The sequence below is a fragment of the Talpa occidentalis genome, unplaced genomic scaffold (assembly GCF_014898055.3).
Source record: "Talpa occidentalis isolate TD23 unplaced genomic scaffold, MPIMG_talOcc4v2.1 talOcc4.4, whole genome shotgun sequence".
Taxonomy (NCBI): domain Eukaryota; kingdom Metazoa; phylum Chordata; class Mammalia; order Eulipotyphla; family Talpidae; genus Talpa; species Talpa occidentalis.
The window spans coordinates 93,880,293-93,906,629 of NW_023604295.1; the positions used below are offsets into that span (position 1 = coordinate 93,880,293).

Consider the following 26,337-nt stretch of genomic DNA (forward strand, 5'->3'; position numbering starts at 1 on the left):
CTGCAGAGGCTGCTGGCAGCCTCGCAGCCCAGCGCTCAACCGCTGTGCCATCAGGGGAGGCCCTTTATGGGAAATCTTAATTGGTGACTTTCTTTAACTAGATGACTCACTTGCCTGTCCAGCCCTTCCACTGTAGTCTCTTCAATTTTAAACCCTCAAATTTAAAATTGAAGTTGTGGAGGAAAATTTATTTTCTTCACAAGAGCTCATTTTGACCCAGTCAAAAGGACACATTTTTTAGCCCTTCTTTTCTCTTGGAATAGTCCTGATGAAGACTTTTCTGCTTCCATCCCCGACCCCTCCAGACAGAATGTGATACCCTTCCTTTATAATGAATCTTAAACAAGGGAGGGAGCCACTTTTTTCTCTTTCTGGGAGACTTTCAGGTACAAACAGGCTCGCCTTCTCTCTGTAGCTGAGCAGTAAGACAATAAGCATAGTGCTCTTCCAATGGCAGTGACCCCTATTTGGAGACTGTATAATGCAGTCTTGTTCTTGCAGTCAGTTGTACATTATCTGCACTTTGGACACACCCCAGTGTGAATTTGTAGATCCAAGGTCTAAGAAAACTTCAGATCTAAGGTACATTCTCTTAGAATACTTAAGCAGTTGGCCTGCTGAGACCTTAATACAGTTGGGTACTTGTTCTTTGAGTGTTTTCTTCATTAACCCATACACTGGAAGTGGGAGACAATTTCAGACCAAATATGTGCTGAGAAACAACTATATACACAAAATGGACAGTAACATTCAATGTAGGGAAATGGAGAATCTATGATTCGGTGGCTGCTTGCGCTGAAGTAGCTCAGTGACTAAAACATAGTTGCATCAGGTATAGAGGTGTCCAGAAGCAGAGTGCCATTTAAGTGCCACCTCAAAACAGGAGGTCTTTACTGTGTGAGGCTTTTGTAGATGTTTGTGCTTTCATGATGATGTTTTCCCTATGTAATATTTCTCAGATAGGTATACAAGGGTGGTTAAGATCCCCATGGGGCATAGAGCACTAATGGCCATACTGACCTTCAGTTTGTCAGCATCAGACCTCAGTAGCAGCTCTAAATCAGTTGCTCCAAATCCTGACTTTTTTTCCTTGCTTTAAACTACAAATGCATTAAGCACCATATACAGGTTCCCCCACTATCCAAACATAGAATATTCTTTTTTTAAAAAAAGATTTATTTATTTATGCATACAAGAGCTGGGGTACAGGCCAGAGATGTGGGGAATGAGAGGATTCACCAGAGACAGAGTGGGGAGCAGAACAGGCTGACTGACTGAAATATACTCTGAGGGGAGCAGCGGGCGAGTCAGGAGAAGTCTGCTTCACCATGTGGGTTGCTCTCTGGTTGGCCGCAGATCGAACTGCAGAGGCTGTGGATTGCTTCATAGTGTGATGCTTAACCCCTTGCGCCACCAGGAGGCCCCAAACGTAGAACATTCTCATTGGTATGATTAGTAGGCTATTTTGGGGGTCTGGGAATGCTGCTACCATTAATTTATATGGAAAAAATTATAAATTTTCCCAGAACCCAAAAATGATCCACCAAAATTCATACCAAATAGGAATGTTCTACTTTCACCAAAAACCTATAGTTTCTGGGCTCATATGGCTTTTGCATAGGGTTCTGGAAAATCCAGCATCTATATCTAGATCTTTCACTACCTCTAAACTGCATGTTCTCCATCCCCTTCTCCCCTGACAAAATTAAAATATCCTTTTCTGGTTCATGAGCATGATGATTGAATGGGTATTCACACCATTGTGTGGTATGTGCCTCCTTTAAACCTTTTTATGGCACATTTCCCTTCTGATGTGAAAATAAATGAAATTAATTTAAAAATAAGCTGTATATGTTGAAAAGACTGCTCCTGGGTACGAATTTCAGAAACTCCAGTTATAATTTTAACCACAGAAGAGGTAGAGCAGACAAAAAGTAATATAGGCTTTTTCATATAGGACCTATGTTATAATTTTTATGTCACAATAAATGCTGGGGAAAAAACGCTATCTTTATTGCAAATCAAAGGCTAAGAAGAATAATTTCAAGATATCTGTCCAGAACACTTTCTTGTTAGGGATTTTCTTTTTGGTAACATCAAGAAAAGAAAACTGTTCAGAAAATTTGACCTTGCAATTAGAACATCAATGGGAAAAAGTGATGAAGGGATAGATATTAAGAAAATGATAAAAAGAAGTTTGTTCACTCTGGAAAAAGATTGAATTCTTGGGGGGAAAATGAGACTAGAAAAATGGGACTAGAAAAAGGGAAATATTTTACTTATTACTCAATCAAGAAGTTTCGGGAGCTCAAGAGAGCAAAAAAAAAAGGAAGTTAGAACAAGAGAGTTAAGTGGGTTGAGAGTGAGAGCCTAGTTGAAAACACTATTAAGATACTCTTCTTCAAAATATATTTTAGCAGAAATTTTCTAAACTACACAAAAGAAGAAAGACTAATATGGGTGAACCCCTATATGCATGGCATCTCTCAGTGTCAGAAATTATCATATGACCATTCTTGTTTCATCTGTGCCCCTTTACTCAGCACTAGCTGTGTAATTTAAATGTCAATTTCAGGCACCATATTATTTCCTCTGTATTATTTTAAATAAATAAAGATTTAAAAATTCTTTTAAAAGATTTATTTACTTATGCATGCAAGAACTGGGATACGGGCCAGAGGTGCAGGTGGTGAGAAGATTCATCAGAGACAGAATGGGGAGCAAACAGGCAGACTGACTGAAATATACTGCTGTGGGAAACAGCAGGAGAGGCAAGAGAGGTCTGTTGAGCCAGGTAGGTAACTCCCTGGCCAGCAGGGGATCTAACATGTGCTGCAGAGGCTGTGGTTAGCTTAACAGTTCTGTGCTTAACCCCTTGCACCTCCAGGGAGAGTTAAGATTTAAAATAATTAACCAGGGCCTCCCCTCGTGGCGCTAGTGGTTGAGTGCAGCACTGTGAAGCTGTCCACAGCCTCTACAGCACCTGTTTGATCCCAGCTGGCCAGGGATCCCCTCAGCAGTGTATTTCAGTCAGTCTGCCTGTTCTGTTCCCCGACCTGTCTCTGGTGAATCCTCTCACCCTCCAGCACATCTGGTCTGTACCCTGATTCTTGTATGAATAAACAAAAAAATAAAAAAAATCAAAATATTCTTTTAACTCTAAAAATATTAATACTCACCAAAATTTTTAAGTGATTCATACCAAAGGTACAGGAAAAAAGTTAATATTCAAAAGTCAATCACTTTTCTATATACAAAAAATGAACAACTGGAATTTAAAACAAAAACAATAATGTTATTAATGTAAGCAAGAAAGTAAGCTTTCTTGGGTAAGCACCCAAGAAAATTAATAATTAGGAATAAATCTAACAAATACATTATTACAAATCTAACAAATATGTTAGGTATAAATCTAACAAATATGTACAAATCTTATTGTGCTAATGAGGCATACCTTAAGCATCTAATGAATGAAATCAGTGAAGAACTAAAATATGGAGAGATATTCCATGTTCATGGGTAGGAAGACAATATTGTCAGATGTTTGTTCTTTCCAACTTGATTCATAAATTCAATGTAATCTCAATCAAATACCAGCAAGTTGTATAATGAGTATTGATAAACTGATTCAAATGTTTATATGGAGATGCAAAAGACAGATTAGCCAACATAATATAGAAGAATAAAGTTAGAAGACTGATGCCACCAATTGTGAGACTTACTGTAAAGTTACAGTAATCAAGGCAGTGTGGAAATGGCAAAAGAGTAGATGACTAGATCAGTGGAATAGTACAGAGTCCAGAAATAAACCTCCATAAGCACAACCAATTGATTTTTGACAAAGGAGCAAAGCCAATACAATGGAACAAAGTCTCTTCAACAAACAGTGTGGGAACAAGGTTAAAAAGCTCTACACTTTTCACAAAAATTAGCTCAAAATTAGAGATCTAAATGTAAAATAAAAAACCATACAATTCACCAAAGAGAAGATAATAGAAGAAGTGGAAACAGTTCATTTCTTTTTGCAGGAAAATTGAATTCTTGGGGAAAAAAAGAGATGGGTCTAAGTAAAAGGGAAATAGTTTACTTGTTAATCAATAGGGTGATATCTTTTGAGATATAATGCCAAAGACATGATCCATGAAATAAGTAGTTGATAAGTTGACATTGCTTTTAAAATTATAATATCAAGATAATGAGAAGATTAACCACAGACTGGGAGAAAATATTTGCAAAATACATATCTGATAAATGACTATTTCTAATACATATCAAAAACTTCTTAAAACTCAACAATAAAGGTATAAATAGCCTACTTAGAAAATGGTCAAAAGATTTGACAGATACTCTAACAAAGAAATACAGAAAGCCAGTCAGCATATAAGAATATGTTATCAAGGAAATGCAAATTAAAATAACAATACTGTGTAGTGAGGTCACTATTGTTAATAATATTATATTATATTTGAAAGTTGCTAATAGTTACCACAGAAAAATAAGTTTTGTAGTGATGTGTACTTATGGATGATAACTAGACTTATTGTGGTGATCATTTTGCAATATATGCAAATATTGAGTCATGTTATAAATCTGAATTAATGTAATGTTGTGTGTCATTTTTTTCTCAATAAATAATAATAAACACAAAAACAATAAGATAATATTTCGTATCTATTAGACTTGTCAAAATTCAAAACACTTGGTGAGGATAGAAGTAACAGGAATACTCATTTATTATTGATGGGAATGCAAAATGGTACTTTGGAAGACAGTTTGGCTATTTCTTCCTAAACTAAATACACTCTAACTGCATGGCCCAACAATTACGTTTCTAGGTATTTATGCAAAAGAGTTGAAAGTTTATATGCATACATAGTACTGCACGTAGATATTGAAAACAGGTTTATTCATTACTTTCAAAACTTGGAAGCAACCAAGATATCCTTCAGTAGGTGAGTGACTAAATAAACTGGAATATCAAGAAAATAGAATATTATTCAGGACCACAAATAAATGGGCTATCAAGCTATGAAAAGAAAAGCAAGAAATTTAAATGCATCGATATATTACTGAGTTAAAGAAGCCAATCTGAAAAGTCTACATTGTATGATTCCAATGGTATGACATCCTGGAAAAAGCAAAACTATGGAGAAAAAAAAAAAAGATCAGTGTTTGTCAGGGGTGGGCAGGGGAAGGGAGAAATGAACAGGTAAAACACAGAGGATTTTTATTACAGTGAAAATATTTTTTTAAAAAATATTTAGGCTAACATTGGTTTACATCACTGTTTGTATTTTGGAAATACAGATCTTACCTCCCCCATCCTCACCCCACATTAGGTATTGATACCAAATTGCACCCTCACCAAAGCACCCATAGTTCACCACCAGTCCAAGGTAGTCATTATCGTTTGATTGCTTAACGCTAGGAAGACATTCTGAGAAATGTGTCATTAGGCAACTTTATTGCTATGGGAATGTCAGCATAATTACACAATTATAGGTGGTATAACCCAGTGTACACCTATTGGAACCCACGGTACATGTGGTCCATCACTGACCGAATTGTCATTATGTGACACATGACTGTATCAAAATATGGATATATGTCATTATACATTTGTCCAAATCTGTAGAATGTACATAATCACAAATGAATCCTAAGGTAAGCTATGGATGCTGTGTGATAATATGTGTCAATGTAGGTTTAGTCTTGATAAGAAAAAATGTACCACTTCGAATAGTGATATTGATGACGGGGGAAACTGCATGTTAGGGCGAGGATGGGGTATATTGGAAATATGTACCTTCCTCCCAATTTCATTATAAACTTAAAACTGCTCCAAGAGGGCCTCCCTGGTGGCTCGGCAGTTGAGTGCTGGGCTGCAAAGCTGCCCGCAGCCTCTGCAGTTCTGGTTCGATCCCCGGCTGCCGGTGAGGGTCCCACATGGCGCACAGACCTCTCCTGCTGCGTCTGCTGCTCCCCTCAGCAGTGTGCCTCGGTTCTTCTGCCTGTTCTGCTCCCGGCTCTGGTTCTGGTGAATTCTCTCACTCTCCCGCGCTTCTGACTGTACCCATTGCTTGTATAAATAAATACATAAATCTTCAGGGAAAAAAAAAAACCTGCTCCAAGATATTGAATATTTTTAAAAGCAATAATGCCTTGATACTGTGTGTATGTGTGTATGTGTGCATGTGTGTTGCAAATGTTGCATTGGGTGGTTTCAGAAAAATTGGGCAACATTTGCAATAGAAGGACTGGAAAGATTAGCAGAGAATACTGAACATCTTTGGATGAATTTGAAGTTAACACAGTCTTTTGATGTGGCAAAGCTCATATGTCCATGATTTGGGGGAGGTGAAACTTTGGATTAAGATTCTGAGCAAAGATTAAGAGAGATGAGGTACAGCAAAGGGGAGCCCCATAGGTTCAAAAGATAAATATCAGGTTAGGGTTAGCTGCTAGGCTCTGGACAGTACTTATGGATAGGATTATTCAACTTAGAACAATGAGGCAACAGAAGTGTTTGCACAGTGATTGATTTTATGTGGGATGTCTCAGAACAAATGTCTGTTCTTACTTAAAGGAAGAAGAGGCCAGGAGCCCTGATATAGTAACCATACCACATAGGAGGGGGAAATGAGAAGCTCTACTGAGCCTGCAAAATCCATGGGAGGACAGAAGGAAATGGAACATTAGGGGAATATCAAAGTGCTGTAGGAAAAGATGTAGCTGAAAGGATAAATCTACTACCTATGACTTGGAGAAAAGGAGTTCAAGGTCTGATAGATGGAAAGCCAAAGAAGGCAAGATTGGGGGTTGGGGGGCGGGGTGGAAAGCACAAGATAATGAACATAAAGCTTCTCTTTCAAAACAGCCACAGTGACTTTAGTTAAGGACTTGCTGAGGGTAATTTTCCAAATGAAGCAACAAGGATGATAAGAGGGCACTGAATTTTAAGGATAAATTTCTAGATTAAAGAAATCACAGCTCCAAAGCTAAAACCCTCTTGGCTTCTTTCGGAAATGGAGAAATAGAGAAAGGAAGAGGTTGGGATTATAGAGAATCTGTTACAGGGCAGGGAGAGTGGCACCCTAGAACCCCCAAACCTGCCTGCTTTATATAGGTTCTGCCATCTGCTGCATCAACACAAAATAATGGAAAGGAACTTTAATACAATTTGTAAACAATACAGAAAAGACAAAGAATATAGTTTCTAAATTAATCACCCAAAGTCACCCATCCCCTTGTGGGTAAAAGTCCACCCAAACGGGATTGGCCCAGAGCAAGGCCCGAAAGCCTGCCACAAGTCTAAAGCATCTTTCAGTGGGGACCCACAGAAAAGCATCAGAAACAATCAAACAAGTCTGGGAGGAAAAGAGCAAAATCAAAATCAAGATAAAAGCTGCCATTGTTAACCTCCCCACGGGTCTCTCACCCACATCTATGTCAACCAGTCCATGACCAAAATGCAAGCATAGTTTCTTCACATGTCTCTCTTCTCCATGTGCCTCCTTCAGGTCTACTACTTCTGTCTCTCCATCCTGCTTCCTTCCTTCCTCAGTCTCCTCTGCAGCCTCCTCTCTTCTCTTTAGCTCCACCCTCCTTTGGGTGGGGCAGGTAACCTGGAACTTCCCCTTTTACTGGGGACCACCTTGTTACAATTGCAGGTCCTGAATGTGCTTGGGTGGGAATTTGCTGTATCACTTTGACAGAATTCAACCTCTGGGAGGAACTGAGTCCTCCAGACACAGCAGTCAAAGAGAAGTAAAAATACAGTTTCAAAAAAATATTGTGGGGCCTCCCTGGTGGTGCAAGGGGTTAAGATGCAACCTACGAAACTATCTGCAGCCACTGCAGCATGAATTTGATCCCCGGCCAGGGAGATACCCACATGGCTCAGCAGACCTCTCCTGTCTTGCCCGCTGCTCCCCTCAGCAGTGTATTTCAGTCACTCTGCCTGTTCTGTTCCCCACTCTGTGAATCCTCTCATCCCCCGACACTCATGGCCTGTACCCCAGTTCTTGTATGCATAAATAAATTTATCTTCAAAAAAATATTGTGGAAATTTTCAACCACACACAAAAGTGGAGAGAAAAATACAATATTCCCAGCCCAATAACCATAAAATTGTTGCCATTCTTTCTTTACACTACTTTGTCACCTGATTTTATGTAACTGGTGGCTGAAGCCACAGAGTGTTACAAGTGGTGTACCCTGGAGGATAGATAGCCCCAGGGAAAATGCTAAAAAAACATTGCATTTTGAAGTGAGGCAACGGATAAGTAATATAAAGTACTGCAGAAGTTGGGGCAGATTTATTCAGTCTTCTGGATTTCAGCCGGTTTTCGGATCTTTAGCATTTGGGATCTGCAGATATTGACCCCCACCATGTTAATCTTCTAGAAGGCTGTTTTGTAGTCCTCTGAAGGTAGAGGCCTCCAGCAGCCAAACTTGGAGAGGAAAAGTTCAGAGGCTTTGCAATTAGCTGAGAGATGGAAACTGTTCCCTGTTTTGCTGCAGTGACAGCCTGGCAAGGATGGGAAGACCCAGAGCCCTGCGCCTTACTGAGCTGCGTGAATGTGGCCGTTTGTTGGCTCTTTCAGCTGCTGCAGTTGCTGTCCTGAGTGTTGCTTGTCTGGTGCTGTGTTGGGGCATCTGGGCAGCTCCAGGAGCGTCTCCTGTTAAGTCTTCTGTTGTCTTGGTGAGTCGGAACCCAGCCTAGAGTGTGTCTGCCACGTGCTCCATGTTGGCAGAGGCAGGGAGATGCCATCTTGGACATGCGGCCTATTGTTCGGGAGAGGAGCTCCACGTCCTCTGGGGCAGGAAGACACAATTTCAGCTGCTTTTATTTAGGACTGAAAAACACTGGACACTGCTTCAGGTGAGGTAAAGGCCATTTTTGGCCTTTGTTTTTCCCTGGTTTGTTAACTAAATCCCATTGTTGTTCCCTGAGCCTGAGTAGTCTTGCAATTGTGTGCGTGGGTGAAGAACTCAGACAGTGACCAGTATTTGGGCAGGGTCTCTGGCCAGTTTTAGTGCCTCTTGTTGCCCTGTATCACTGTGACATTCCTCAAAACCTGCTCACCAGATTAAAATGAGTAAATTACCCCCTATTGTTTATTTAAAACTTATTTGATGGAAGAACTTGGGATAGTATGTAGTATGTATGTTTATTTGTGTATAAGCCAAGTTACCTAGTCCTCAAAGAGTCCCAGTGTTGTTTTAAATTTTTACTTAAAACTTGCATGCTAGGTGTGGGAAAAGACATTTCAAAACAAATTGAATTTTTTCTCCACAGGTGATACGGGGTTTTAACTCTGCTGGCATAGGATGTGATTTACCTTCTTATCTAAGAGAATACATTGATTATCATGGAATTTATTATGTCATTTAGTTGCCTTAAGCATAAAGAAAATTAATCTTAGCTAATAATGTTTTGAATTCTATAAAAAAGTTATTAAAGTTTCAAAGTGCATAGCTCCTAAAAAGTTAGGAATGAAATTGGGGATTAATTGGGCTCTAATGACTTAATATTTCATTTTTGGAGGATGGCATTTCTTAGTTTTTGTGCAAACCTCTTCATTGTGATTCCTGAGACTACCTCTTAAAATAAACATCTACCCCTGAGCTCTTGTTTTAGAGGGCACCCACATTGAGGCATCCTCAAAGACTGCTTCAGACTAGATTTTGAATCAATTTAGGAGGGTCTAAAAGCAATTTCTGGTAAAGTCTCCTTGCCATTTACATATTTTATTTTATAACACATCCTTAAACTTATTCACCTTCACCTTGTTAGAACTATACCTTTTCTGTTGTGTCTTTTCTCTGGAAAATAACGATATAGAAAGTCAGGAGAGTTGAGGGGCATGGTGTCTTTCTTTGTTAAATCACATAAAAAATTATAATTTAACAGAGAAGTGATTGGGCAAAGTAGTTTTGGCTAATTAGGTCAAAGTTATTAGTTTGTAAGACATAGAAGTTATATCCTAAGAAGAATGTGGATTTATTATGTGAGATCAAAGAAATGAATTTCCTTAAGACTTGATTGGCAGTTCCCCATCTTATCCTCTCTGGTTTGGCTCCAGGGTATAAATTTCTTTTAGTTCCTGAAGCCTCCATTCTGTGTTGGGGGGAGATTTCAGCCTGCACTTTACCTTGCCTTGGGAAGAGTTGACATAGATTGAACAAAGTGTGAAGTCAGTGAATGAACTTTCTCTCATATCTCATCCTCCAAGATGTGCAAGACAGAGAGGGGACCAATGAGCTGAAGCTTATCATTTCTTCAAGAGGGGTGCTCTCCCAAAGGAAGGGAATGATGTGCTGTTGATAGAAGGCTGAGAACAAAAGGGAGAGTATTGCAAAAAAAAAAAAAACAGAGTCAGAAGAAGCTGAATTAGGACTCAAGGGATATTTATCTGAGAACTTCTTCACTCCCCAGCCTTCAGCTGTAAAGCGATGGCTCCTTGGCTGGCAGAGGGATGACGTGGCTAAACCATAGGCACGGTGCCAGATTCACTTTCCTCCGGCTCTGGATAGCTCTGAGACACTTCAGTGAAGAAATGTCTAAATGAAAAATGGGATCCAGTGTGTGTTTCTGCAGCAAGGCCAGCAGGCGATTCTCTAGTGCCAGTGGAAAGGAACTCCGCTTCCCTCTGGCCTTCAGTGGGTGGGGGGCCTTCCTATGTATTTCTGAGCATCAGGGATTAACAATCCAGAGATAGGCCTCACCTGGCAAAACAACAATCTGTATTCCAGTTTTCCCTTCTCAGAGCACAGCTAGAATATACACTGTGGGATAGAAGGAGACAGATATCCTCATTCATGCAACATGTTTCTATACGAGTTGTTCAAAAAGATTGCATAAATTCTCTCATTTTCACCAGTTTGCAGTGATCTTTATTTTACCTTGTCACCATGATAAAGAACAGTGGAAAGAATGTAGATTTGGGGTTATGCTTTGGGTTCACGGCTCCTAGGTTCCTGAGACCCAGACTCTGCAGAGACTTGGAAGAAAAACCAGATATTGGGCAGTGAATTTCTTTGGGACTTAATATTTTCCAAGGATTTATTACAAAATTTAACATTTTTGCAATTTTTGAATTCTTATTTCTTTGTGGGAATTAACTAATGGGATAGGTTTGTATTATTCAAAAGGGTATTTTTACGCAAACATGATTTTTTGGGTAGACCAAGATAAATTGAGGCAAATTAAATTTTTCGAGTATTTGAACACACGAAGACTCAAATTGGGCAGAGTCAGGCTGAAATGGTTAGGAACTAGGTGGGAGCCAGTAGATATTATTATAGAGATGAGCAAAGCCAGGAAATTATTTGACTGGCTGTAGCTTAAGCAGTTGCCTTATTTGGTTCCTTGTGACTACTGGCTCTTCTGTTTCCTTGGGTTCTAGTCTGTTGATGCTGGTTTGGTTGCTACTAGGGCCGCCAAGCATTAGAGCCACTCCAGTCTAATGGCCACTTCATTTAACTATTTTAACACTTGGCTATATTCAGAGTTTGAAAATAGAACAAGGGTGAAGTTTTGGTTTAGTGCACTGTGTGGCCTACAGATCAACTTAATTGTAATCTTGTTTTGGTGCCAAAGGAAACTCCCACCTCACTGATTTTGAAGAGGAATAAATATTAGGGGAAAGGCCATGTGAATGAGGCAGGGGGATTTTCCTCAGACCCAGGGCCTGGGTTGATTTGAGCATTTTCTGTTAAGTCCCATGGTTGAGGCATAATCAAGACTGGGTGGGATGTGGCTCCAGGAGCAGAGATCCAGAACTCTCAGCACCTCTCTTGACCCTAGCAAAGTTTCCTTTCTTAATCCGCTGAGCCTGCAGTCTCTATTGTCCTCTCCAAAACTAAGTTCTCATATCACTGGTTAGATTCCAAAACACAGGCTATGGGGATCACAGTTACTATTGGGCAGGATTACTGCCACACAAGGTTGCCCTGGCTGGGGAGATGCCTCCCTTCAATTCTTTCCTTTCGTAGCACTGAATGAGCGAGCAGAGGCAGGGCACACCGGCTGGGTCATTCCTTATCCTGTTTTCCTCTTTACTTCCTTTCATCTGCTTGTTTCATCTTGCAACAAGAACCCTTGACTTAGTGGCATTCTGCGCAAATTTTGGGTTCCATTCCAGCTTCATCAGAGAACTTGACATGAAGGGCTACTAGCCAATAAAACAATCCCTTGATTTTTTAAAAAGTTAACTTAATTTTTTATATATTTTACATCATTCTTCCTTTTTATACAATGTATGCTTTCTCCTCTTGGGTGTAGTCCCCACAAAATTCCCACCACCAATTCACCTGTGTACCATTACCATAGTCCGTTGTATAAGAACACATTCCCTCCCCTGGTTTTTTTTTTTAAATTTTTTTTTACATCATTGTCCATTTTCAAACAATATTTGCTTCCCCCATCCCCCTCAGGTGTTGTCTCCATAGAATTTCCAGCGCACCTGTGCTCCATCACCTCAGTCCCCTGTGCTCCTCCCTCCCTCCCTCTGATCCCTCTCCCTCCTCCTCCCCTGCAGCATGTCTCTGATTTATAATTGTCTGTTTTTGTTTTGTATTGTCATTATTTTTTTACATTGATGTCTACTTTGGTTCCCCTATATTCCTGCTATAAGAGAAACCATCAGTATTTTTCTTTTTCCTTCTGACTTATTTCACTGAGCATAATTCCTTCTAGCTCCATCCACATTGCTGTAATGGCATGAGTTTATATTTTTTGAACAATCCCTTAGTTTTTATTGATATTCTTTGTGTGAATGCCTCAGAAATCTCATAAAGAACAGTTATTAATGGCAATATAGGTTATGGGAAATTTGGGAAACTTGTTAGCTAGGGTGACCAACTATCTTTGTTTTCTTGTGACTGAAGAGTTTCATGGGACACTTAATTCGAAAATCAGGAAAGCCCCTGATAAGATGAGTTGATCACCCTAGCTGAAATGCATCTTTAGGTAATGAAACCCCAGACATAAATTTTACTCTTGCTAACTGTGCAATCTTGGATATACCAGCCTTCTCTGAATCTTAAATCCCTCATCTGTAGAAGAGATTTTATCATGCATATTGAATTAAACTAATTAAATTTCATAGCATATTTCTTGATCCAAAGTTGACACCAAATTGATATGTTTCTATTTTATTTTCTTATTGTTATTGGTGCAGCAGAGTATGAAATGATAATATGAAGGGGCCTCCCTGGTGGCGTAGGGTTATGTCCCAGTGCTATCACCATTCTGGCCTGAATTTAATCACCGGCCGGGGAGGTAACCCACATGTGGCATAGCAGACCTCTCCTGTCTTGCCTGCTGCTACCCTCAGCTGTGTATTTCATTAGATTGACCTGTTCTGCTCCCTACTCTGTCTCTGGTGGATCCTTTCATTCCCCACACCTCTGGCCTGCACCCCAGGTCTTCTACGCAAAAATAAATAAATAATTCCTTAAAAATGAATAAATAGGGCTTCCCGGTTGGCACAGCAGTTGAGCGCTGGGCTGCGAAGCTGCTCGCAGCCTCTGCAGCTCTGGTTCGATCCCTGGCCGCGGGGCAAGGTTCCCACATGGCACGCAGACTTCTCCTGACGCCTGCTGCTCCCCTCAGCAGTGTATTTCATCAGTCTGCCTGCTCTGCTCTCAGCTCTGGCTCTGGTGAATTCTCTCACCCTCCAGCACTTCTGACTGTACCCAGTGCTGGTATAAATAAATAAATAAATAAATCTTTAAAAAAATAAATAAAAATGAATAAATAAATAAAATGATAAAACGAGAGATATTGAAATACTTTTCTGAGTGAAAGAATTGGTGAGTTCCCAGAGTCCCCTCCTTCCTTTTAGCTTTCCTTCCTAATGTTAGACTGGATCAGAATTGGATGATAGGACAATAAATTCCTGGAATAAAACAAGGTTCATACATTCAAAGAATGACAGGGGCCATTCAAGGAACAAGTGAAATGGGATAAATAGAACTTGTGCAAACTGATTGTAAATGGAGCAACTCTAATAGATGATGGCCTGGTAGGAAGGAGGGCCCAATGTGTCAGATATATAGGTATTTTTTTTTTTATAATTTTTTTTTTTAATAGAGGCATGTTATTTATTTATTTATTTGTTTGTTTGTTTGTTTTGTTTATACATGCACTGGGTACAGCCAGAAGTGCGGGAGGGTGAGAGAATTCACCAGAGCCAGAGCGGGGAGCAGAGCAGGCAGACGGACCTAAGTACACTGCTGAGGGGAGCAGCGGGTGGCAGGAGAGGTCTGCGCGCCATGTGGGACCCTCCTCTGGTGGCCAGGGAGCAGCCGGGGATTGAACCGGCGCTGCAGAGGCCGCGGGCAGCTTCGCAACCCGGGGAGGCCCATATATAGGTATTTTTAACAAAGTTAAGATTTTTTAGGTATTTTTAACCAAATAAAAACATATACCATATATAGGTATTTTTAACAAAGTTAAGATTTTTTTATGTGAAATAAACTCATTTGTATATGTTGAAATCAAATTTAGGAATTTTAAAGATAATCTATGAGCCAATCAAAACATTCCATGGACCTTTAATCTCACCGAGTTGTTTCATTGGATGGGCAATAGTGAAATTGGATGTCATAATAAGACAACCAAAAAAGTTTATTTTACTTCATTGGAATAATGATGTAAAAGGAAACCAATGTGGTTTAATGATTGCCAAGGAAAAAAAAGACAAGAAGCGGTCAGGTTTTAAATGTGGATTATCTTGTAATCTATCAACTCAAGACTGAACCTGTGGGGTTGCAAAATTATGAAGGTAGAACCTGCTAACAAAGCTTCATGAAATGCTTGCAAGCATTAGCTGACAGATTTCAAAACAGTTTGAATATTAGTCATCTCAGATATGTCTGCCAAAATGGGTAGTGTGTTAAAATAACATCTGCAGCCTACATCAATACCCCACCCCCTGCTGAGTTAAACCCAGAGAGGAAATTAGCTTCAAAAGTTGCAGAAGGCGAAGAAGCTGACCCAGCAGTGTTTTATATTAAGTGGTTGATAGACTTTCTCCGTGGATGAATCTGTTATTGAAGAACTAGTTCTCTCTCAATGTATTACATGTTTGACCTCTAACTTTTGGTGACCAGATCTTTTGAGAATATATATGAACTCATCCTACTCAATGAATCACTTACACTGTATAAATTGAATACTAATTCTGTCAAGTGTGAAAATGCTAAGTGATTAATTCTTCTGAGTTATAATAATATCATGAAGTGATGAAACCCTTACCTAATCCTGGCATGTGCCTAATAGCTATTGGGACTCATAAGGCAAACAAATCATAATAATGGTTAAGCCAGCAGCCGATCCCATGGTAGTATTGCCTTGAGTTTTTCAACAAATATAAAAATGTGAGTTCAGACAGGGCCAGCCTGCCAAATGGAAGAGGATCTCAAGAATCACCACTGTCATGTCTGAGTCCTTTGATTTTCAAGTCTTCATTGCCTGTGGCAGACCTCAGTGGTCCACACTGTTTTGCTAAAGGACAGAGTTTTGTGATTTGCACAGACTTTTGTGGTTCCTGAAGGTCTGGGCCAGAGCTCTACAAAAAGAAACCCTTGGATGTGACATTGCTGAATATGGCGTATGATTTCTTCCTTCAAAAATATAGAATCCTTTTTTTTTTTTTTTTTTAAACTGAACGTTTCTAAGTGTCACAGCTGCAGAGATGGGAACAGAATTTACTCTTTGTCTTTTGTTTCCACTTATCCTCATTAAAAGAAAAATAATAGATTCAGTGCTTAAATGCTGCACTTGTGACAACCAGTTGTATTAACCCAAACAGAGGCATATACTAAGTCCTTTTTTGTTCTTACCTTAAAAAAAAAAAAATGTCAATCATTTTAGGTCAAACCAGAGCTATCAATCCTCATCACAATGGTATGTTTTGGTCGGAAAGACCTCATATGTGCGTGAGATTGTAATTCTGAAATTGGCTTTTTGAACTTAGAAAATGTTGCTGATGTAAGGTGTCCTTTTTTTTTTTTTAATTAATCTACAATTCACCAGTTATGCAGCTTCGGGAGACTGTTTGAAACAAAAGATCATAACTCACGATCTCAGAATGATTGCTTGCAACTCTGTCTAATATGAAAGATAATTTCTTGGAATGAATCATTTGAAGACGGTGAGAGTTCCTGATGAAAGCACACTCCGGAGTTTGAAAAGAGACAGGGCTGCTTTAAGAGAGAAACAGGAAGTTGTAACTAGAAGCCATCTGAATACTAAGCCAAGGCAGAATGCTCTTGAAGTAGCAACTTAAGTGGCAGTGTTTACTTTGAAATTCTCAGGCAGCCAGACTGTTTTAGGTAAACCTTGATAAAATAGTCCTAGTCCAGGGTTTTATCTAAGGAATCCAGAGAAGATTGGAGTATGGAGAGACAGCAAAGGTTCTTGTCAGAGAAAGATGAGTATCACTTTCAACATCAGGGAGCGGTGGAGCTGCTTGTCTTTAATTTTTTGCTCATCCTTACCATTTTGACAATCTGGTTATTTAAAAATCATCGATTTCGCTTCTTGCATGAAACTGGAGGAGCTATGTTGTACGGTGAGTGCAGAAATTGTAGGATTGATGTGAAACTTGTTGCTTGCGTGTAATTAGAGAATTGTGCTCAGATGGTCAAGTACCGAAACTGAAGTAAATGTGCTGATTGAAATGTCATTAGCTTGATGAAAGGTGCTGCAGCATAAGAATGCTCATCTCTTTCCAGATGAGCTGCCAAAATTTGCCTTGTCACAGAGTAAATGCCACAGTCATGTTCTCACGCGGCACCTTAATGCAAGTCTGTTGACAGATACAGGTCCATTGTCATGTGGGGACGCAAACCAGGAGAGCTGTTTGTTTTTAGAAGGATAGATTTTAGGAAGTGATGGCTCTGCAGGCACAAAGAACAGCCTTCTTTCACAGTAGGGGCTGATGAGCATTGTAGAGTTCTAGAATTAATATCACTTTAAAATATATGGAATAAATCCTCTTATGTCAACTAGTTTCAAGAAGAAAACTTGCAGAAACGTACTCATCCTCCCTATTGGAATAATTGTGTCCAAATCCATTTAAGTTATGCGGAAGAAGTCTTGTTTTCTTATAACACACAAGAATTTCTTCATGTAGGACTTTTCTTAGCTTGAATTCAGGCTCTCTAATTTGTAACTACTGGGATTAGTTTTATTTTACATATATTTTTGGAGGCCAAGGTGTGGAAACATTTAACATCTTAAACTCCCAAAGTAATGCTGTTTCTGTGCCAGAAAGTTTCATAAAATGTAACAGATTCTCCAGTCTGTACTCCATTTCTTCAAGTAAAATATAAGACATCAGTAGTTGTAAAACTGATGTGATTGATAAAATAGTTTGCATTACCATTATTATCTCAGGTACAGGTGAGGAGTTGCTATATTTCATAACAAAGACTGTACTTTTTAATTTCACTTTATTTTGGAAGTTCTGGAGACTTATATTCCTGAGGTTCAGGGAACAGGATCAATGCACGTCTTACATGCTAACCATATAATGTCCTGTTATTAACAATGTAGTCATGATTTGAGACCATAAGAAATCCTACGCCTTAACTGAATCCCACAGTGAGACAATTGAGAGATGAGGCAGAAGTTTCAGTGTCATTTCTTTTAGGACACTAGTGTGTTGAACTATTCAGAGCAGAGTGAAATTACGTTGTATTAAGAGTCTTAAAGCACATAATAAAACTCTCATTTGAAGGAAAACTCAGTCAGGTTGAGCAGAAATAGAAAGGAGGGAAAGCTGTCAGCTGTTAAAACCCTAAGCTCCAGTCACTTGTCCTTCCCCATCCTCATTGTACTAGGACCTTCCTCTTGAGTGGCTAATAAATAACCAATGAGGATATGGGATATAATTTGAGAAGCCAGAAGTAATGGAATTCTTGGCATTAAAGGGCTACATGTGATTTAGCAAAACAACGCAGATTAAAAATCTTTATGAAAGGGAAAGATTTCTTCACTGCCCTGAATTTATTGAACTATGATTCTTTTAGTAATTTCAGCTTATTTGTGATGGAAATATTGTTTTGTCAATTTTTTTAAAGATTTATTTATTTATGCATACAACAGCTGAGGTACAGGCCAGAGATGCCGTGGGTGAGAGGATTCACCAGAGACAGAGTGGGGAGAAGAACAGGCAGATGCACTGAAATAGACTTCTGAGGGGAGCAGCTGGTGAGTCAGGAGAGGTCTGCTGCACCATGTGGGTCACTTCCCTGCTGGGGATTGAACTCATGGTGCAGTGGCTGTGGCCAGCTTCATAGTGCTGAGTCTTAACCACTTGCGCCACCAGGGGGGGCCCTGTTTTGTCAAATTTTTAATGAGTTTTGGTGCATATTAAAATTCAAACATACCTTGTGCTCGCAACACAACTTACTTTTGATAGTGAAAATTTTCTTGTTATCGTTCATTCTTGAAAGCTCCATGAAATCTTTCTAAGTTACGGTGAATTCATGAAACACTAGTACATTGTGTAATAGATGAGATAGCATTTCTCTAAAATAGTATTTTTTTTAAAGATTTATTTATTTATGCATACAAGAGCTGGGGTACAGGCCAGAGGTGCAGGAGGGTGAAAGAATTCACCAGAGACAGAGCGGGGAACAGAACAGGCAGATTGACTGAAGTACACTGCTGAGGGGAGCAGCAGGCGAGACAGGAGTGGTCTGCTGTACCATGTGGGTTTCTCCCTGGCTGGCCTGGGATCGAACTCGTGCTGCAGAGGCTGCAGATTGCTTCATAGTGCGGTGCTGAACCCCTTGTGCCACCAGGAAAGCCCTAAAATAGTATTCTTTTTTTTTTTTTTTAAAGATTTATTTATTTATTTATAAAAGCACTGGGTACAGTCAGAAGTGCAGGAGGGTGAGAGAATTCACCAGAGCCAGAGTGGGGAGCAGAACAGAAAGACTGATGAAATACACTGCTGAGGGGAGTAGTGGGCACGGCAGGAGAGGTCTGAGTCTGCACACCATGTGGGACCCTTGCCAGTGGCGGGGGATGGAACCTGCGCTGCAGAGGCTGCAGGCAGCTTCGCAGCCCAGCGCTCAACCACTGCGCCACCGGGGGAGGCCCTAAAATAGTATTCTTAAGAAAATTTAGACATAAGGTTTTTAAGATTGACGTTAAATTAGGCTATTCATTTTTGTCCAGCTTTCAGGAATTCTTCAAATCCAAAGTTTTTCAAATCAAGTTCTAAAACAGTGCAATGTGAAAGGAGTTTAATACTGAGAAGAAATGCATATGTTTGTGCAACTCTTCCATTATTAAAACTTTGAGTATCCTTATCTTGAAATATATAAATCAATGAAAATATTTTTAATTTAGTGCTGTTTAATTTTTTGTTGGCATAAAACTATATTGTTGTTATGTAGGGGCTCTTAGAGGTTATCTCCTCCAGCCTCTTCATTATCCAGAAGAAGAAACTGAGTCTTCCTCCACTTCCCCAGAAAAGTGAAGTAACATCCCATCCTCAAACTGAATAGTTAGTCATGGTAGGGTCCTTGTGTTTTTCTCATCACCATGTCTTTTAAGGTTTTCATTCATTTTAACAGAGCTCTCACTAATATTCTCTGGAAATAATCCATATGGTGTTAGTAACATCTTACTTCTTGGGATGATCTAAATGTTGTATCATAAAGGTTTATTGGCATATTCTATCAGTGACAAAATAAAATAATCTGAAACTTCAACAGAAGAGCAAGAAGGAGCAGTCTAATAATAACTGGAAATAATAATAAGCACTTTTAAATAAATGGAAAGGAGATGCCAAATGAATTAATAGTCCAGTAGCTATGAATGAATCTGGAGCTTATAGATTGGGAAGGAAATAGAAACGTGAAGATAGAAACTCATCATCCATGTGGGAACAAAGACTTAGAGAGGTAAAGATCATGTGAGGAATTAGATGCTGAGCTGAGAGGCAACTTCCATTTCTTTCCTGAGAGGTACCAAAAGCATTCTAAAATATGCAAATTCTTTCAATGCTGTTTCTGAAAGAGGATGTGTCTGTGAGAGCCAGATGCATCCTCATATTGTTTATGTTTCCAGGATCAGTCAGATAGATTGTAATTTCCAGGAAGTCTAAAGGAGAAAAATTTCAGAGTAAGACTATATAAACCCTCTCATCCTCCCAAGATGGAACCCCAGGTTCTTACAAGGGTCCTACCTGGGCCATGATGAGAATGTGGACAAAAATAAAAGAAACTCTGTAAAATTTAAACTTTTAAAAGCTTAATTTTTTTTTTCAGCTGAAAGATTTATTTATTTATTTTTTTAATAATAAATTTTATTTTTATATTCCCCATACAATTGCAGCCCCCCCATTCTGACCCCAATCTCTCCCCTCCCACCCCCGCCCCCTTAAAAGTGTCTCTGGTTCATAGTTTTTTGTTGATTTTGATTTTCACTTTCTTATAGTTATTTGTTTTCCTGGTCCCTTATTTAAGTTTTCTAGATTCCTGCTATGAGTGAGACCATCCGGTATTTTTCTTTTTCTTTTTGGCTTATTTCGCTGAACATGATCCCTTCCAGTGCCATCCATGTTGCTGCAAATTGCATGTGTTTATCTTTTTTGAATGCTGAGTAATATTCCATGGTATATATGTACCACATCTTCTTGATCCAGTCATCTATTTTTGGGCATTTGGGTTGTTTCCAAAGTTTAGCTATTGTAAACAGTGCTGCTATAAACATAGGGGTGCAGGTGTCCTTTGGAATTGATGTTTCTGTGTCCTTTGGGTAAATACCTAGGAGTGGAATTGCTGGATCATATGGAAGCTCTATGTTTAGTAGGTCCAGAAATCTCCACACAGCTCTCCACAGTGGTTGGACCAGTTTGCACTCCCACCAACAGTGAAGAAGAGTTCCTTTTTCTCCACACCCTCGCCAACATTTGTTGTTGCTAGTTTTTTTAATATGTGCCATTCTCACTGGTGTAAGATGGTATCTCATGGTAGTTTTGATTTGCATTTCCCTGATGACAAGTGATGCTGAACATTTTTTCATACGCCTGTTGGCCATTTGCATTTCCTCTTCAGAGAAGTTTCTTTTTAGCTCTTCTGCCCATTTTTTGACTGGATTATTTTCTTTGTTGTTGTTGAGTCTCATCAGCTCTTTGCAGATTTTTGTGATCAGTCCTTTATCATTAGTGTTGGGTGCAAAAATTTTCTTCCAGTTGGTGGGGTTTCTCTTTGTTTTTGTTATTGTCTCTTTTGCTGTGCAGAAGCTCTTTAATTTGATGTAGTCCCAGCTGTTTATCTTTGCCTTCACTATCACTGCTTTGGGTGATGTGTCTGTAAAGATGTCTTTGATGTGCAAATCACGTAGTGTTTTGCCTATATTTCCTTCTATATATTTTATGGTTTCAGGTCTTATGTCTAGTTCTTTAATCCATTTTGAGTTGATTTTTGTGTATGGTGTGAGGTAGTGGTCAAGCTTCATTCTTTTGCATGTAGCGACCCAGTTTTCCCAGCACCATTTATTGAACAAACTTTCTTTGCTCCAATGCATAGTCTTTGCTCCTTTGTCAAAGATTAGTTGACCATAAATCTGTGGGTTTATTTCTGGATTTTCTATTCGATTCCATTGGTCTGTATGTCTGTTCTTGTTCCAATACCATGCAGTTTTGATGATTATGGCTTTGTAGTAGAGGAAAAGAAGAAGTCAAACTATCACTATTTGCAGATGATATGATAATATACATAGAGAACCCCAAAAAGTCCACAGAAAAACTAATTCAACTCATCAATCAGTTCAGTAAAGTGGCAGGATACAAAATCAACGCGCAAAAGTCAGTAGCCTTCCTATACACAAACAATAAATCTGAAGAAGAAGAAATCAAAAAAACCATCCCTTTTATTATTGAAACAAAAAAAATCAAATATTTTGGAATAAATCTAACAAAAGAGGTAAAGGACCTATACAAAGAAAACTATAAAACACTGTTAAAAGAACTAGAAGAAGACACAAAGAAATGGAAAGACATCCCCTGCTCATGGATTGGAAGAATAAACATTATTAAAATGGCCATCCTCCCAAAAGCAATATACAGATTCAATGCTATTCCAATCAAAATTTCAATGTCATTCTTCAAAGAAATGGAACAATTATTGATGAAATTCATATGGAATCACAAAAAACCCCGAATAGCCAAAGCTCTCCTGAAAAAAAAAGAAGGGAATGGAGGCATCACACTCCCAGACTTAAAAGCTTAATTTTTAAAAGAATATAATCATTTTAGAGTAAATGGTACTTTAATCAGCTACATCCTATAGTCATATATACTTATAATGAAATTTCTAAGATTTCACTGTCCTGCAATAAATGCTTATCATGAATTTCACTAGCGGTTCACTCACTTGAACTGACTATTGTTCTTGCTCTCACTGTTTATTTGTATAATGTCCTTTGCGTCTGTGTGGAGAATCATGTTTTTCTCAAGCACCACATTTGCTGTAATATCTCAGCTCAGTGCACCATCTGTTTTTCTGCTGGTATTCCACTGACATGGGTCAAAGGTCATTTAAAGATACAATTGAGCTGATGCATTTTCTCAGTATACTTGGGAATCCCATTTTAAAAATTCTAGGAAACGGGCTTAGGAAATGAATAGCTAAAGTAAACTGAGGGAAAAGTGACCAAATAGAACATTTAATTGATCTTTTATAGATATTGTTAAAAATAATTTCTAGGTTTTAAACCTTAAAACCTGTTGTTAGAAATAATTTCCTAGCTGTTAAGCTCTTATGAAGGGTTGTGGAAGCCAAGAAAAAACGTGTGGTGTTTTGACTCTGTGCACTGAAGATAAATCTGATACTCTAAGTAAAAATAATTCATTTTATGAGAAATAGCTTTTCTCTTGGTTTTAAGAGTCACAGGATACTTTTAAAAATTAGTTGTAGCATTGTTAGAGTATTTTTTTTCTCTACCAGGAACAACAATCAGTAATTGTGTCTCCTGACATTCTATGACTATTTCTATTTCAAAGTTTAATGATCAGAATCCATACTGCTTTAAAATATAAACCATGGTGAGAGTCATTGAAATTGACCTAAAAGCTTAAATGACTATTAGTGGTCAAAATATTGATTGACAGCTGCTGGTGCACTTAGTGCTGCTCACTTAGGGTCCTATATCCCTTGCTCACTGTTCATAAAAGAAAAATTGCTCCTTGTTCCCTGATAGCATTAAGAATTCCATTACATATCACAGGGGGCTCCCACGCTTTATAGAACATTCATAACATCATGCATTTAAAGGTGGGGATCTGAGCTTAGGGACAGAGCAATTTAAACCTGTTAGAATTCTATCTTTGATTTTGTGATCTTACAATATAAGGAACAGCCTCGGAATTTGTATGGGAATTTTGCCCACCTTTACTGAATATAAAGAAATTTCAAGTCACAAAACTTCGATTTTGAATTAATTGAATTATATCGCACTAAAGTATTAAACTATGTCTGATCCTTCAGGAATATACTTACGGTTTTAAGAAGGCAATTTAGTTCCTCAACAGAATAGTTTTCAACTTTCAAAGAAAATAACTCTACAGAGAATCGCCAAAATTTAAAAGTAGTCTTTCTTGTAAAATCCTAAGGTATTAATTTCATCCTAACAGTTTCAAGGGCCCTTAGGATAAAATGAGGTTGTTGGAACTGGTGTTGTTCACCCTCCCAATGTATCTGATCTTTCTGCAATCCAGCCTCCTTGAGCCCAGGCCCACAGGAAAAGTTTTCTACCACTCCACAACCTGGAAGGCTATTCCCAAACTTTTTGGTTATTCAAATGTGGTGTGCTTTATAAGAAAGCAATGGATGCTCTGTTGGGATTTGAGTTTTTAAATCCTGATGATTATCTTTTTTTTCTTTTTTTCCCCAGTAGCTAGATGCATTACTTTGGACAAGTGACTTAACCTTTGGTCTTACTTTTCTCATCTGTAAAACGAAGAAGAAATGAAATACATATGACTAAGTTCCCTTCTGGCTGTATGTAGGGTCAGGACAGGCCACTGAGCAGTTTTTCTATGATCCAGCAGACCGGGTAAATGAGGAGTCAGAGTCCTCAGTGGTTTTGCAGGTTTTTATTGGGATTACCAAGTACACGGCGGGCATGGGCGCTGGGGGGCCGGTAGGCTGGCAGGCCTCCCAGCCCCCAGCAGGTCTTCACTCTGGGCTCTCCGGCCTTCTCTCTGCTTCTCTGCTCTTGCTTCTCTCTCAACTTCTCCTGGCGTTCCCGTGACGCCGCCCTTAAAAGCCCAGTCGAATCCCATCTACCTATGCCCACACCCTACTCCAGGTGCCGGCCATCAGGCATGCATTTAGGACCGCAGGGTTCCGTTATCTATCATAATGGCAGGAGGGCAGAAAAGCCTGATGACTTTTACCTATCCTACACTGCATATGTGCTTCAAAATCCAGACCAATGCTAACTCTTGGTATCTCAGCCCCACAAACCAGTAACTTTCTGTCTATCATTATGGCCAGTCATTTCTTCCAGGTGGGATTTTAGTTCATAATAGGACACCACTCTTAGCTCTGGTACTGCTCTGATTTTTGGAATAGTTTTTAGTAAAGCATGTTGAATACCTGTCAGAGAGGTGAGAGGAGCAAGTTTTACTATCAGAATAGTGAAGGTTGGCAACCGATTCAGGGGCATATGGATACATGTCAGGTGGAAACCATACTATAGCTTATTTGGAGGGATCTGCAGGAAAGGTCATTAGAATTAGGAACTTAATGAACTAAATGTGTTCTCTATTTTAGTGTAAAAAGTTTGCTTTTTAAGGAGCTTCAGCCATCAGGGCCAGGTTTCCATGCTGTAAGGTATTAGCCAAGGAAAGGTTGAATAAATGGAAAAATTAAAAGCATATGACTCGCAGTACATTTTTAAAAGTTTATTTCTTTACGTTTTTAAAAGTTGATTTTAATAAAATAATAATTAATATACTAGTTACATTGTTATATTGTAATAATTAATATAATATTAGTTATAAATAAAATAATAAAGTAACCTGCTGTATCTTCTGCTGTGCTTCTGAATCCTAAGGAACAACAAAGGAATCCTTCCATCAAACTACTGTGGTGCCTCAAGGCACCTCTCAGGGCCTCTCAGGATTATAAAGGTTAATTTATGCACAGTTAGAAAATGAACTTATGATTCAAAACATTAATGGAGATTTTACATATAGTTCAAATTAAATTAAAACTATATGATTAGTGAACTGGGGACATGAGCTAACATTTATTAAACATTTCCTAGATGGGGAAACAGGTCCTCCCAAAATTCAATAATTTGGCTAAGTTCACATATCTATTCCATGCCATGGTGGGACTTGGAGTTTGGCTCCATGCAGCAACAAAGTGTCACAAACCTAGGTGTGTTATGTGTGTGTGTATATATGTTTGGGGGTGATATGATCATTTTGGAAAGGGACATTCAGAGACATAATGTGACTTGCTAGTAACTAGTAGGACTGAGCTTTAAATCTAGGACCATAAAATCCATTTTATTGCAACTGTATCACATAGTTAGGGTTAGAAGAGTTGCTGTTATTTAATATATGTCTACTCAGTGCCAGGTGATAGTGCCTAAGAAAATATAGAGACTGAGACATCTAACTGCCTGTTATTGCTAACCATTGCCACATTCGTGCAAAATAGGCATGATATTCTTCAGTTTACATATGAGGAAACAAAAACTCAGGAAATTTATTTATTTTTTTAAAGATTTATTTATTTATGCATACAAGAACTGGGGTACAGGCCAGAAGTGTGTGTGTGGGGGGGGGAGTGGGGGGTGAGAGGATTCACCAGAGACAGAATGGGAAAAAGAACAGGTGAATTGACTGAAATACACTGCTGTGGAGAGCAGCAGGCCAGTCAGGGGAGATCTACTATGCTATGTGGGTAGCTCCCTGGATGGCTTGAAATCGAACTCATGCTGCAGAGGCTGTGGATCACTTCATAGGTTGTGTCTTAACCCCTTGCGTCACCAGGGAGGCCCTCAGGAAATTTATTACTTGCCAAGGTTGCACAGACTAATTGGCAAGAACACCATTTTTTTGTTTGTTTTTAAGATTTTTATTTATACAAGAACTGGGGTACAGACCAGAGGCATGGGAGTGTGAGAGAATTCACCAGAGACAGAGCGGGGAGCAAAACAGGCAGACTACCGAAAACACTGCTGAGGGGAGCAGTGGGCACGACAGGAGAGGTCTGCCGCGCTATGTGGGTATCTCCCTGACCAGCCAGGAATCGAACCTGCGCTGCAGAGACTGCAGACAGCTT

General features: G+C 39.1%; 1 protein-coding gene and 1 non-coding gene across 2 annotated transcripts in view; both read left to right on the forward strand.

The window, feature by feature from the left end:
* The first annotated feature begins 1,712 nt into the window (after positions 1-1,712).
* Positions 1,713-1,814, forward strand: LOC119258365 (small nucleolar RNA U13). Its single transcript, XR_005128228.1, has one exon. It is a non-coding gene; the product is annotated as a small nucleolar RNA U13 (small nucleolar RNA).
* A 14,448-nt stretch (positions 1,815-16,262) lies between these two features.
* SLC9A9 (solute carrier family 9 member A9) overlaps positions 16,263-26,337 on the forward strand; it is a 630,868-nt gene continuing 620,793 nt past the window's right edge. The window contains exon 1 of the mRNA XM_054700753.1: positions 16,263-16,586. Within this exon, the coding sequence (XP_054556728.1) occupies positions 16,412-16,586 (175 nt within the window). The 5' untranslated portion in view covers positions 16,263-16,411. The remainder of the gene's footprint in view (positions 16,587-26,337) is intronic.